We start from the raw sequence: 15,167 nt of genomic DNA, 5'->3' as shown, positions 1-15,167 counted from the left end.
TCTAGTTTTCTATTAATTGACTAATCAGCATCAATCAAAATCAATATAGAGATCCACTAGAGTTACAAGATCAATTATTCCAAGGCAATAGTATCTTCAATGGTGATTAAAGGGGTCGATAGAAATGTTCTCTCTTGAAACACTTTCATTCTACAAATAAAATTTCAACAATTTGGGGTGGGCCAAGTCAGCAAGTGCTCGATGAAGTTGAGAGGAAGATTGAGCTTAGGTGACTCCGGTGAGGAAGGAGTGAGTCAAATGAAGTTTAAGTACCGCACTATTGTAATCGCACAACACATAAACATGGAGATCCGAATACCCAAATACCTAAGAAAATGCGCCATAAGCCTATGAAATATTCACGCATATGCTATCTTGCCATCACAGTCGATCACCTTAATGCAAAAGAGGAATAAAATCAACTCTCAAATATGTTACCAATAAAACCTTTTTCAAAGCGCTTATCAACCATAGGCATAGATCGATTAATTAATTACGTAACAATCTAAGGAGAATTCCATCTTATTATGAATTTGAAATGAGTAACGCTAGTTGCAAGGAGATTTTTACTAAAACTATCTACCCAGAATTCGAATTGGTAAAAGTGGGACCCATTCAATTACTGAAATGACTTGTTTAGACAATCAATAGAAATCCGGCACGTCCTTGCATCGAGACTTTCACTCACTATGAGTTTAGAAGGCTTTTATCGTAATCTGGGCCCAATCCCGCTGTGGGCAGTGGACGGGCCGGACCGATGCCGCCGCCTCATATTTAAGGCCCATCCATAGAGCGAAAATGTTAAATTTCCTTTTCAGTTAGAATGACCGGGCCGGGCTAGTTGGGCCAGAACAGAAAATAGCTCAGGGGGCTAGAACGGCCCAATCGGAAGCCTAAACCACTATTTCTAAACCATGGGCGGAGTTGTCAAAACCACTAGTAGAAGTTTTCGTCTTCCAATAAAAATTTATAAAGTATGCATAGATTATATTATACACAAGACACACAATAGATATTGACAGTCTTATGTTAGCTTTCATGTGGGATCCTTTCTGAGATTTTATATTAACAATACTAGATTAACTCTGCAAAAAATATTTTATCTCTTTCTCATCGAGTTATTATCTAATCATCTGTCGTAATCACTTTATATATTCTAATAAGCTGGTCATAATATATCATTTTCTAACTTTACTAACTCCCAAGACCAGCAATAGCTAGGGTGGGTGAAATCTGGCTCTTGATACCAATCATGTCGTATGCTCGATTATTATTATTATCATCTTGGCTTATTCTATAATGTCCGCATCACCAATTCCACAAAGAGGACATATCTAGCCTGGCAAGACTCATGCCTTAATGGTGGAATCTAGATTTTTAAAAATCACCACTGTTATTACCTAAAAAGACCCCGAGGAAATAGCCAATTTTCAGGGAAAGAATGCCGGGGGCATCACTGCAATTCCCTCCATTACGAAGGCCCATAAATTTTTGCTATGGAAAGGCTGACTTTTTTTAATATACAATTTGGGGTCTGATAAACCCAGGTAGGTTTTCGACTTTTCTTTTGTTTGTTTGTTTGTTTGTTTTGCCTTGTATAAATACAGAAGATCGGACCACCATTCGGAACAACCCAGAAATCATCCAACTCTTGCGATTTCCTCACCGAATCCCTCAAGCCCGCAGCAGAATTTACTGGCCAAGCGGCGATGTCTCTGGTTCAAGGAAAATGGGTCAAGGTCGGTTTTTTCTCCATCCCTCTTGCGTATGTGATTTTTCTTGTTTGTAAGGTGGCCTGTGTCGTGGCCACTTTCTGATCTGCACCGTGTCTCTCTCCTTTCCGTCCCTCCTCCTGAATTGATCCAACTTTGTGTTGTTTCATCCAACTCTTGCAATTTAGCAAACGGGTAAAATGTTTAGGTGGACCCCTTGCTTTCGATGGAATTTGTTCTTGAAATGTCAATGGCTTTAGCAGTTGCGGTTGCAGGGGATGCCTCTGTTAGTTCGATTTGACAAAGGAGAAAGAAAAACCCAGTTGACTTTGGATATCAGCATATGTACCTTCCACTCGAGTAAGCACTGATTTTGTTGTCACATGCAATAATTCCGTGGTTGAAGATGATGGGGTTGGGAACATTCCCAGGAACATTAGCCGAGCCCCTCCAGCTAGTTTGACCTTTCCTCCCTGACCCATAAAAAGATAGAATCTTTCTTATCATGCTCATAGAGAAGTGAGTGCTTCAGTCGTTTTCCCTATCCTAGTTCTTCGATTTCTCAAGCTAGTTTGACCTTTCTGGTAAATTAGAGCCCCATTCACTTTGATGTGTTTTCACTTTGGAGTGATATTCAATGTCAAACTCATTCTTTCATTCACTTGCTCACCATCCAGAACGAGAAGGCACGCTTCTTCAGGTTTCATATCGATTTCATTAGTAAATTCCGCGCTTTTGCCTTTTTCTGTTTATCAGATCGACCAGAAAGGAACTGCACCTGGGGCCAGAAGCTCACACGCCGTAGCAATAGTGGGCCACGAGGTCTACGCGTTCGGGGGCGAATTCGCGCCGCGGGTCCCCGTCGACAACAAGGTCTATGTGTTTGACCTCGAGGAGCAGGCTTGGTCCGTGGCTGAAGCCTCCGGAGACATCCCGCCTCCACGCGTCGGTGTCACCATGACCGCAGTCGGCGACATCATTTACGTCTTCGGGGGTAGGGACAGCACCCACAAGGAGCTCAACGAGCTCTACTCTTTCGACACGGGCACGAACAAGTGGGCCCTGCTCTCCAGCGGAGACGCGGGCCCACCGCACCGGAGCTACCACTCGACGGCCGCGGATGACCGCCGGGTGTTCGTCTTCGGCGGGTGCGGTGTGAACGGGCGGCTCAACGATCTGTGGGCTTTCGACGTGGTCGATCAGAAGTGGGGCCAATACCCCACTGCCGGTGAAAAGTGCAAGGGGAGAGGTGGACCTGGGCTGGTGGTAGCCGGAGGGAAGATATGGGTCGTGTACGGTTTCGCAGGGAAGGAAGCGGATGACATCCATTGTTTCGACCCGGTGCAAAATGAGTGGACCCAAGTTGAAACCGGTGGCGAGAAGCCCACCGCGAGGAGCGTGTTTTCTACAGTTGGCATCGGAAAGTACATAATAATATGCGGTGGTGAAGTGGACCCGAGTGACTTGGGCCACCTCGGCGCCGGGAAATTCTCACCCGAGAGCTACTCCTTGGACACGGAGACGCTGGCCTGGAAGAAGCTGGAGGACAGGCCCGATTCGGGCCACCATCCCGGGCCTCGTGGTTGGTGTGCATTTGCAAGCGGGAAGCTGAATGGGGAAAAAGGGCTCCTGGTATGTGGTGGCAATTCACCCAGCAATGACCGGCTAGACGACATCTACTTTTTCACTCCCTGTCTTGCCTGAAGACTCAGGTAAAGATTTTGGTGTTTTGCACTGCTTCGTGGGTGGACTTTAGAGATTGAGTGTGGTATGTGGTATGTGAATAAGAAGTTGGTTCCAGTTGAAGTAATGCTCTCTTGATATGGATTGAAACAGAAGCACATCTCCTATATGTAAATAAGATTAATGAATTCCGCGTACTTTTATGAGAAATGCAACTGCAAAACCTCACTCAACCTCAGATTTGGCTCTGCTAACGTCGACAGGCAAGTTGATTCCTCTGAGTTATGGTTGCCTTTTCAGCCCTATGAATCAACCAAAAACAGAGAATGTGCTAAAATGTTGTTCTTAGCAACATAATATCCTGCACAGCTGCAGAAGCGGATGCGAGTTCTCAGAGACAATGTATGCACTACTCTTGTAGCGATTCTATTATAATGGATCCCGATAATCTGTAAAGGAAGTCTCAACAACAGACGAATGTTAGTAAGTGGGTAAGATTAGAAATTCTGCAAAAGCGTTGCTTGGGGAAGGGAAGGGCAAAATAAAGAAATCTTACATTAATTATCAAACGGTATAGTACATAATTGCTAAAAATTACACAGTAAACCAGTCGACTCGAGATGACGGCGGTCCCGCTAATCCCCTTAAGTCAGTCATTCTTTGGAGGGTGACAATGGTTTCTATAATATTGGCCATCCCTAATTCAGAATAAGGCACGGGGCGCCGTGACTGTATGACTTGCATACTCATACCACTCATCTTCTCTTGGAGAGGAGTAATCTTTAAATATAAAAAGGGGCATCAGGTGGATTGATTAACAGTGGATGCATAAGAGAAGGAGGTCTTATTAAAAGAACAGCAAGTGGGGTTCCATCATATGGCCCTTTAAACTTTTAATATACTTTAAAGTGCATCAAGAGAAAACAAAGGGCCAATAGCACTAGGGTATCCAAAGTCCCCACCAGGGCAAAATTCAGAATAGAGCAGAGCATAACATGTCCTAAAACCCTAATTCTGCACATCAGACCCACAAGTGGCAAGAAAATATGGAAAACAGTGCCAGCTTTAAAGTGACTAACTCAAGCTTCAATTTCAAACCTTGAGCACTTGATGGATCCCACGGATATGTCGATCTCGATCAGATTATCGTCTTCCTCATTCATCTCATTGATCTCGGCTAAGAGATCAGCTAGACAGTTCTGTTGGAAAATGGAGTCTGGTGTGAAATCTGTGAACTTTTGCTTCAAACTGAACTTTGGCTCTTCCTCTTTTTGACCAACATAATGCCCACTTGGGATGGAAATCTCAATTAAGCTCTCCTCATCGGTGATCGAACCGTCTGAGCAATCCGGGCTGTGATCCATGTCTTCCTTGAAGGGCCACTCCACTTCTGAATCTTCACTCGTGGAGAAGTTATTGATGCATTCACTCTCTGAACTTGAATCCAGTGACGATCTAACTGTGCACCCTTCGGGCTGAAACATCTTTGCTTGTCCTTGGGCTTCTCTCATCTGGGGCATCGACTCAATTCGTGGCTGGGAAAGCAATGCTCCATCCTCTTTAATAGGCAGAGTTTCTTGATCAGATCTGAAAATCTCCTCCTCGAGAGGTTCTGCCATGAAGACAGGCTTTCGCCTAGATAATGCAAAGAGAACGCTCGACAAGAGTAAAGCCATAGATGTGAAGAGGATCGATGCTAAGCCAAACTCCAGTAGATGACTCAAAATCAGCCATGTGATAAGAACCGAAATCCACGGAAGTAAGTCACATATAAGTGAAGACATTTGGTTTCCAGTTTCAGTTTCCAGGATCATTGACTTTTGGGGAAAAAAGGGGGGGAAATATTGATGCTGTTCTCTGAATGATGGACAAAGTGAAAAGATAGTCTTCCACTTTGGATGGATAGAAAAAGCACCAGATATGACCAGATGGGGAAGGAATGCAGCTCGTGCTTTATGTGGGAAAGTTGAGGGACAGAAAAGAAACAGAAGGTAATTTAGCTGAAAATTAACAATCAAGCCAACCGAGGAGAGCAAGGAGACATAAGAAAGGCAGGAGATTGCTAGATGAAGTGCAATAGAGTGGGAAGCAAACACAGCAACTTAGCTGATAGCAACTTATCCGCAGAAAGAGGAAGAGCAACACTTCCCCTCTTTGAGCTCAAAATGTTGCCGAAAGGCTTCGTGATAACCAAGAAAATTTAAGATTTTACATGGAGTTAGAGGGGCTAATGCTACTGCCAAGACTTCACTTCAAAAAGTAATCGGAAAACATCACCAAAGCGACCCATTTGAACATAACCCAGCAATCAGAACCGAAATTTGGGGAACAAGTAATTGCCTGAATTGGGTTTTGCAGGAGGAGAAGCAAGTTGAGATAGTCGAAAGGAAAGGACTAATATTTTTCTTCTGGTTGGTTTCCTTTATCACAGTCTCACAAGTCACACTTCCCAAGTTAAAAATATAAGAATAGAAAAGAAAAAAAAAAGGGAACTTGGTTTTTTGTTTCCCCACACCAATCAGACGGTTCTCTGCAGCAACTGATTCTCTAGGAACCCAAAACCCTGCCTTCCCTCGCATTAGTTTACGGTGCTTAGAGCTTGGAAATAGGAGGAGCCATGTGCTCCCATCTGAGCTCAACAGATGGCAACTTCCCCTTCCAAAACACCAAACTCAAGCAGAAGCAGAACAACAGGTGACAGGAAAGCAGCCAAGGGCATTATATTAACCGCTCCCTCCCTCCCTCCTGCCACTTCTCTGCACCCGAGAAGACGACCCTGATATCGAAACCAATACCTGAAGCTTCACCACGCACGAGAAAAGAGAGTCACATGAGATCCGTTTGACTGTTCAGGCTTTTTCTTCGAGCGCTTTATCCGGATAGCAAACCATCAGCCTTTTCGCTTGAACCTTCACTGATGTTTTCCTTTGATTTCACCGCGACCTTACAGCGCTCGCTGTCCTCAGAAAAGCAGAACCGCTTTCCTTCATTCAGCGCCGATGGGTCGGACTGAGGACCTGTGTACGAGTTGAGACTATTTGAACGTGAAGGAGTTTGGACTCGCCGGACCCGGAATAAAATATTCAAGAACTTTTCATTAGAGAGATTCCAAAACTTTACATCAACCTGGAAAGATCATTACAGTCGGCGGAAAAGCCAAGAAGAGCACCCATTTACAGAAGAAAAAATATCCCAACATAAACATACCAAGAACGGGATCGTTTGACTTTGGCTTCATGTAATCAAATTCAAGAATGGCAACAAAAAGTTCAAGTGAAAAAAACCTTTTTTTTTTTTTTTTTTATACATAATTTGACCAATCCACTGAATTAGGCAAAGCTTTAGTCATCATTTCTTTTGAGGTTAACAAGCTCAGTGCTAAGATGATCGGTTTACGATACGATCTAGTTCAATCAAATCCGTCACCATTTTTTTTCTTTTTCATTCGGATATCTTATGGTCCAATATATGATCAAGAATAAATTCAGAATTCTAAGACAAATTCTATGCTTCCATCTACACATCTTATTGTTCAATTAATTACATTTTTTAGGAAATAATAAACTAAACACACTAATTTTTTGAAGAAATAAAAAATATATGTAGTTGGCACCGTTTTAGGATTTAGAAACCAGTCTAGTTTTCGATTTGAGTAATCCATTTTACACGCCCTAAAGCGTGCGGACTCGAAAGTTTGAAACTTCAAACGACGAGGACAATCCGACGACGCTTCGAGTCGTGAGAAGTCCGATGGCTCTTCACGCTCCACTTCCCCTGTAATGATGGTTTCGATAGCGCTTTGACATTTGGGAGGAGAAATTTATGGTCTCGGCACTGTGACCATCATGGGGTGTCCCCACTTGCCTCAAATAGTCGGCCAAAGAGTAGATTTTTTCTCAAGCGGGCGACGAAGGATGGCCGATGTTTTTGGCTCGCAATCGAACGAAGAAATTTTCGTTTTCGCGGGGGGTACAGATCCTTGCGTTTTCACGTTTCGTCGTCCTGGTTTCTGGACCTCGTCAGGCAGGACACGACATCCATTAGAGCCTTCGGTGTGCACGGTCTGGCGAAACAGACTCGTGTTTTCCTCCATCCCTGTCTCGAGCCCGTCTTTCGATTCGTGAATTACGAACTCGGAGGTGTAATGATCCCTTAGAACCTTGGTGTGCACGACGTTCATTGGCTAGTGAAATAGGGTTCGTGTTTTCCTCCATCTCTGTCTCGAGTCCGTCTTTCAACCCGTGGATTACAAATACGCCACATAAAAATTATTACTTGTCTAGGGAATAATCTGTTTGATGTCTTTTAGACGAAATATTTATTTTATCACGTAATGATCAATTAAGCCAATAGAATTAGTGATTAAGACAGAATGAATGTAGTTTAGTAAACTAAATTTGTACTTCCGATCATTTTATATCTCGATAATTAATAAACCAAGCTAACAATATGCTAAGCATCAATACTGATTGAATTTAGATTAGGCGAGATATAAAAAAAAATTTATATAAAACCTACAAAAGTGAAAAAGCATAATTTGCACAATTAAAAGGGGGACAAATGAAGTTATCATTTGAAGCTAAATGTTTACTTAGTTATTCATGCATGAATGGACGAAAATAGCAAAACAATGAAATAACAAACCTTTGCATTACCTCAATCATCTTTTCCTTTCTAATTGGTCAGTCTTTATTATTCTTCAGTTAGGTCTAAGAAATTTTTTGTTTGGCTACGAATCATTATAAGGAAAAAAAAAAACAATTACCACCCATTACATACTTTCCAATATGACATGAAAAAATAAAAGGAAAAATCTGTGTCCATAATTTTTAAGAGGCCATACCATCGGATACTATATATTGGAATTTCGTCAAGAAAAAAATAATATTATACTTTCTTGCTACAAATCGACAAGAAAAAACGAAATTAATGCAAGATTCTAAAAGGCCATATCAATAAATGCAAATCACACTCCAAATTGCAACATATATCCAAAACAGAAACTTTAGTTTGGAAATGGTAAATGTACAAAGACATTGGTTAAAAGGGTGAGATTAAGAAAATAATCAAGAATAAAAAATACAAATAAAAAACCCTTGAGAAGCAACATAAACCTTTTTATTGCTCGATTTCTATAATTCCAACTTACATACTTTTACTGTACTCTATAGCCAGGTACAACAACAGCGGCCTAGAAAATTTTATGTCAAATCAAATGTACGACGAGATGATCTTTCTTAGTTCCGACTCAACAAGCACATGATTGCAATGTACAACCCATCTATCAGTCACCACCAGAGGTTATCATCCTCATCCTTAATTATAAGTTCTCCATTGATTACTAGGAAATTTCTTGTACTTCGAGAGTAGTCAGATTTTTTAGTTTTTCTTAAAAAATCAAAGTTGGAATTTTTTTTAAAAAAAATTCCGGAAATAATCATGATCATGAGGAGCTCTCAGATTGTTTTAATTTAGTGTACGTAGTTGAATAGATTATTGTGTTGAGCCCCTCACTGGCTGGAGGGTCGTACGCGCAGAAGCGCAACTTAAATTAGGCTTGAAGATTATCTTCTCAATGTTGTCATAATTGCGGCTTTAGACGTGATGGGTTCTCGTGCGATGTATGATAATGATGACTTCAACTACTCTTAATTCCCACTTAACCATAGGAATATTCCTCTCCTTTTATCTTTTGGCAAGTTTAATGGGCCTCTTTTATAAATAATAATAACAATAACAATAACAATAATAACAATAATTAATCATTATTCAACCTAAACAAGTCATTAAGGGTGCGTTTGGTAACGTTTTGTTTAAAAATTGTTTCGGGAACAGAAATAGAAAAAAGTGTTTGTTCCTTAAAACAATTTTTGAAAAAAATGCGTTTGGTAAACTGTTCCGAAATATAAAAAGAATAGAAACACGTTTGGTAAATTTGTATAATTTTTTATTTCTTTTAATTTTTTAATATTTTTATTTTATTTTTCTAATTTCTTTCTTATTTTTCTTATTTATTTTTTCCTTTTTTTCTTTTTTTCTTCTTTGGCCGGTCGCCGGCCTCGGCCATGGCCTGGCGACCGGCCAGCGGCCTCGGCCATGGCCGGCGACCGCCGGCGGCCTCGCCCGGCCACGGCGAGGCTCGGCCTCGCCGGGGCCGGGCGAGCCTCGCCGTGGCGGGCGAGGCCGCCGGCCAAAGAAAAAGAAAGAAAAAAAGAAGAAGAAAAAAAAATAAAAAGAGAAGTGTTTCTAGATTTTGTTAGAAACAAGAAACAACTTTTGTGTTTTTGTTTACATTTTTCTTTTTTTGGGAGGCAAAAAAGAACAAAAAAACAGAAATAGGGTGCAGCCAAACGCACCCTAAAATGCTTCATCCTATGCCTTATTTAGACTTGGAATCCTCAGGATGTAAAGCAATTAGAGGATAAAGCCGGGATCAAAACTCAATAAAGATACAAATCCGTAGACAGATATAAGGCGTGAAAACATCAGCACATTAAAATAAAGAATGCATCATAACTATTTATCGTTTACTGCAAATAGACAAGCATAGGAAATTGTCCTAGGTGTTTAATGGGTCTCATAAGAATATTCCTCCTGTTTTTATTTTTCAACATGGGTCTCTTTTATAAAAATAATAATAATAATAATAATAATAATTAATCATCATCATTCTCCGAACTGAGGATATGCCCATCTTTTGATATTTTGCGTGCATCGGCTATAAAGGGGGTGAGAAATTTGAAAGGAATCGCCTCCTATTTGCGACTATTGATTCTTGTAGGAACGACAATTCGAATACGGAAAATCAAAAAGTCATAAATTTATCGCGTTTTTATCCATTCATTTGTGATTCTTTTAATCATGTTAATTGAATTTTAAACTCTTTTATATATTGCCAATTGAGTATAGGGAGAATTATCAAAAAGTCCTAAACCTATTACGATTGTGCCAATTTAGTCCTAAACTTTTTTTTTGCCAACTTAGTCCTAAACCTTTTACAATTGTGCAAATTCAGTCCATCCAGCCAAAATTGGCTGGCCGGTCCGACGTGGACGCCCGGCGCCGACGAACGATTTTTTAATAAAATTTTTTTTTTTTTCGATTTTTTTATATTTTTTTCTTTTTTTTTTTTCTTCCTATCTTCTTCTTCCTCCTCGCCGGCCGGCCGGAGGCGAGGGCGGCGAGGTCGGCCTCGCGGCCACCGGGCGAGGCTCGCCCCGCCGGCCACCGGCGGCGAGCCTCGCCCGGCCGACGGTGAGGCCGCCGTCGCCCGGCCAAGGCGAGGCTCGCCTTTGCCGTGGCCGGCGGGCGAGCCTCGCCCGGCCATGACGAGGTCGAGCCTCGCCGGACGGGCAACGGCGGCCTCGCCGCCACCGGCGAGGTCGACCCTCGCTTGGTCGGGAGAGGGTCGACCTCGCCGGTGGCCGGCGAGGCCGCCGTCGCCGGGCGAGGCTCGCCTTCGCCGGTGGCCGGCGAGGCCGACCACCGGCCCTCGCCTCGGCCGGCCGGGCGGGCTAGAGGAAGAAGAAGATAGGAAGAAAAAAAAAAAATTTAAAATTTAAAAAAAAATTATTATTAAAAAATCGTTCGTGCCGTTTCGACCAAATCCACGTGTCGCCGGCTGGCCAATTTTGGCCGATGGACCGAATTGGCACAATTGTAAAATGTTTAGAACTAAATTGGTAAAAAAAAAGTTTATGACTGAATTGGCACAATTGCAATAGGTTTAGGACTTTTGGTAATTCTCCCATTGAGTATATTCGGTCAATTTTGATTGGAAATAGCCAACATGGAAATTAATCGTCCTAAGCGGCATGGTCGCACTAACATAAACAAATTTTAATTTTAATATATATTTTTTGGTGGTTTTTTGTAGGGGGCCATCAGTTGAGGCTTGATGACCACCACCATAATGTGAGGGCCTGCAAAGTGCAAACCCCCCCGTAGTGGCCGAGGAGGGCTTACTGCCCTCCCCTGTGGTTGGCGGGGTTGCGGGGCCAACAGCTCTTAACCAAAAAATAAATAAAACAAGAAGGAGAAAGACGGAGAAAGAAAAAAAAAAGTTAAAAAGTATGGATTTTGTTATTTAGGATGGCCGATGTTTACATTAGAGATTTCCAATCAAAATTGATTGAATAGACTCAATTGACAAAGTGAGATATTCATGAGATATTCATAATTCAATTGGTACAACTAAAATGATTAAGACTTAAATAGCAAAAGTACAACGGATTTAGGATTTTCTGGACAATTTTTTCCTATTCAAATGCCTTTGAAATTACCAAGTCCACATGAAAGAAATTAGGCATCACAATTGGTCTCCCACTAAAATTTTCCTAGGAAAAAAAAATACATCAAAGACGCGCTTTCACCAATAACGTGAATAAATCACGCTGACATGGTAGATCAAACGGTACTAAATTAATTTTTTTAGAGTCTTGAATTAGGAACATGGAGTTCAACTCTCCAAGCCATCCTCGGCAAACGATCTCGTAATGTACTCGGTCCATCCGCCCAAGTTTTGGCTTTTATCTGTAAACCGATTCATGAAATTAAAAAGCACTCGGGATATATGTCCATTGATAATGGAGTTTCATGATCGTGGTAATTCGGCAACAGTTTTTCCTATACTTTTTGCCCTTTTCACTTACATAGAAAGATATATCATCAACAACGCACAATTCATTTTATCGGATAGTCACATTGAGATTAACGTTTCGTTCATTTCGCGAAAAATGTTTTTCAAAAAGTCATTTTCAAGAAAAATAATAATATTGTTCAGTGTTCTCTTAAAAATAATTACAAAGAATTACAAATTTATTTTTTTTTAAAATGAAAAAAGAAAAAAGAGGAGGCTAGCAAGAGCATGAGATAAGAGAAAGCGTGTGAGGAAAATGTTTTTCCCTACTTAAAAAGTGGAAAAAAATTTCCCTTATTTTAAAAAAACTTTTTTTTTTTCGTTGATAGAAAATGTTTTCCCTAACCACTTTATTTTCTATGGAATGAGTACCGGAAAATTCAGAAAAAAATTCCTGAAAGTTATTAAAAATCGTCTATTTTTAAGTTTGAAAAATATATTTCAATTCGAAAGAAATTCCAAAAAATGAGCAAATCGGGAAAATCCACGAAGAAACGTGTCGGCCAGTTGCACGTAAAATAAGCAGCGTCAATCCATGCATGGATGGAGGAAAACTCTAACTCAAGTTTCCTCATGCTCTTCCTACAAGAAACGTGGAAACCGATGAAGACATGTTTATCGTAGTTCGACTGAATAGAGATGTTTCTCGAGCTTGGAGACGTTTCCTTGAGATTATGAGGATGAGATGTTGTTTAGTAACTCGCAGTGTTTTATTTCTTTAATTAGGTGTGATTGTCTCGAGAATAATAATGGTTGGGGGACCATGCCTAGTCGATCGCTAATGTTTCGTCGGAAAATCAAAACTCCGATCAGAGATAATCAAGGCTGTCGAAACAAGCGACCCATCAATGATGGCTCGTCCGTGCGTCGTGATGAGCTGATCGAGATAGCAAAACGGGCCGGAAAAGCCCGAAACAAGCCTTTTAGGTCTCAACCTGAGGCCCAGTCGCTACTTTTCCACGACTTCCATCGGCTAGACTTTTCCTCGTCCTCCTTGGCGATCCAGATGCATCCACAATCTTTAGTTCCCAAGTTCTACTTATGTTCTTCTTCTCTAGTTGATCTATTTATCTCTCCATTTTCATCAATCTTTTCCTCCTGTAATTGAACTTTCAAACTTCAGTCCTCCTCGATACGGAGGCCCGCATACATTGTAATGGCCCGATTTGATCTACTTATGCCGACTCCCCGATAGGAATACTTAGCATGGTGACCAAATGCTATATATATGAAGCGAAGGACATCGAAAATAGAGCTCCGACAATTGATCCTCATAAGATTCTTTTTTTGTTATGCTAATTTCAATGCAAGATTAAGATGTTTTGTTTTTTTTTGCACATGTTAGGTATGCTAATGGTGGCGAGTTCGTGAATGAGATTGTTCCTCCTGAGATCACAATCAAAGCTAGTATGAATTGACTCGTGATCCCTGCTCAAACTTATAAGCTTAGCAACGAGGAGGAAACATGAGGTGCCCCATTAGGTGGAGTGCAGGCAATGCTCTCTGGAGCTCAAGATCATAGTCCCACATGAGGCCCGCCAACTTCAAGACTTTTCTAACTTAGCAATATCTATATATTTCTGGCTATTTACCATGAAACGAGATACTCACAATTCTATCGATCAATGTTCTCACGAGGATTATGAGAAGACTAACACATTAGCAAGAAATTACTTCTTCATAAATGCCGAGCGCAAGAATTAGATCCCAAGCTTTCTGATGAACATAGCTCTTAGTTCAATTTGATTAAATGGCTCTGGAAATTATAAACTTATATCGACTGTGATTGTGGCATGGCTACTTGCCGGGTGAAACACGCCCTTTACCGAAATTCCGGGAGCTGTCTTCCAAGCCCTAACTTTCTCAAACTTTATTTTGGAAAGCATAATTCTCTATGGTCAGCTATTGCTAAACCCAAGGACCACTCAGGGTGTTCGTAAAGGCAAAAAGTTGATGGGACAAAACAATATTCTCATTATTTATTTTCTGTTAAATATGGCAAAAATAATTAAAAAATAATTTTTAATTTACTATAAAAATAATAATTTATTTAAAATCATATAAAATTAAATAATAAATAATTATAAATTATTGTGGAGTTCGCTCCAACCTATAAACTGGTATGCTAGAAAATCCCATACAAAATAAATATTCTGATCTATATATGCAAATTTAAGAGAGCTTATTTTCAGAAAATATATTATTAACCGAAGACTGTAAATTATATGTCTTTTGACTATGGTTATTAGTAAATTGATCTCATCATGGATGAATTCCTTTTTCAGGTCATATTTTATACACTACCTTGTAAATATTTCGATTGTCTAGAGATGAAGACATCGTTCGTCGCCAAGTCAAAAATAAGAAAAAAAAAGAAAAAAGAAAAAAGGGAATGCTCTATTTGCTTTATTTTTTCTCCCCTCTTTATGATATACGCATCTTATCGCGCATTTCTCACGTACCTATTCCTTTCGTTCTTTTCACTTTTCTTTTTCACATATTTTTTCTTGTCCTTTTCTATCTCAGAACTTCTAGTTGCGGCTCATAGGTGATGCGAATTACTTGCGACTTAATCTCAACATTCTGTAGCAAGTGCGTAACCCTTCCATGGATGCTCGGAAGATTAGTATTGTTAGCCATCCCATCTAGTCCTTTGCATTTAATCATAAGGGGAAATGCGGTCCGGATCTACATACGAGTTTCAATGGCTGAAATCCTCCATCACCAAATGGGGGAGAGAGAGAGAGAGAGAGAGAGAGAGATTTTTAAGGAAAGGTCTTCTCATGGACTTACAACATAAATGCATGACGGGCATGGAGGAATGATCCTGATGGGCAATCAAAAATAAACAAGCTTCTCTGTGCCTCGGATGCTGTGTGGTCCCATGACCTCTATCCTGTCCTTGGAATCTATACAGCCTTCACGTTCTTAAGAAAAAAAATTGTAAAACAAATTTGGAAAAGACCAAAAATATATATAAAAAAGAAACCAAATCTTTTGAAAGGCTCTCCGCTTGGAATGTGCGTGGTTTCTGTGGCCAGCTTTGCTTTGAATTTATAGGTACGGTAATTAGAAGCTCTTCACGCGTCACGGAATATGTAATCAAGAGGCCCGAGCTTAATTAGTACAGCTCC

The 15,167-nt window shown here is 40.6% G+C and overlaps 2 protein-coding genes across 2 annotated transcripts; one reads left to right on the top strand and one right to left on the bottom strand.

Moving 5' to 3' along the window:
• Positions 1-1,566: 1,566 nt before the first annotated feature.
• LOC104426852 (nitrile-specifier protein 5) lies at positions 1,567-3,628 on the top strand. The gene is made up of 2 exons (XM_010040020.3): positions 1,567-1,739; positions 2,469-3,628. The coding sequence occupies exons 1-2, from the start codon at positions 1,710-1,712 to the stop codon at positions 3,414-3,416; spliced, it is 978 nt and encodes a 325-aa protein (XP_010038322.2). The 5' UTR covers positions 1,567-1,709; the 3' UTR covers positions 3,417-3,628.
• A 299-nt stretch (positions 3,629-3,927) lies between these two features.
• LOC104426851 lies at positions 3,928-6,671 on the bottom strand. The gene has a single exon (XM_010040019.3). The coding sequence runs from the start codon at positions 5,207-5,209 to the stop codon at positions 4,475-4,477; it is 735 nt and encodes a 244-aa protein (XP_010038321.1). The 5' UTR covers positions 5,210-6,671; the 3' UTR covers positions 3,928-4,474.
• Positions 6,672-15,167: the final 8,496 nt, after the last annotated feature.

Source organism: Eucalyptus grandis, chromosome 11 (assembly GCF_016545825.1).
Source record: "Eucalyptus grandis isolate ANBG69807.140 chromosome 11, ASM1654582v1, whole genome shotgun sequence".
NCBI classification, from domain to species: domain Eukaryota; kingdom Viridiplantae; phylum Streptophyta; class Magnoliopsida; order Myrtales; family Myrtaceae; genus Eucalyptus; species Eucalyptus grandis.
Note: the sequence above shows the minus strand (reverse complement) of the source record. Positions and strands in the feature narration are given on the sequence as shown.

Coding starts and splice junctions, on each gene's coding strand:
- LOC104426852 (XM_010040020.3), top strand. CDS start 1,710: ATGTCTCTGGTTCAAGGAAAATGGGTCAAG. Junction 1,740..2,468: donor TTCAAGGAAAATGGGTCAAG/GTCGGTTTTTTC, acceptor TCTGTTTATCAG/ATCGACCAGAAAGGAACTGC.
- LOC104426851 (XM_010040019.3), bottom strand. CDS start 5,209: ATGATCCTGGAAACTGAAACTGGAAACCAAATGTCTTCACTTATATGT.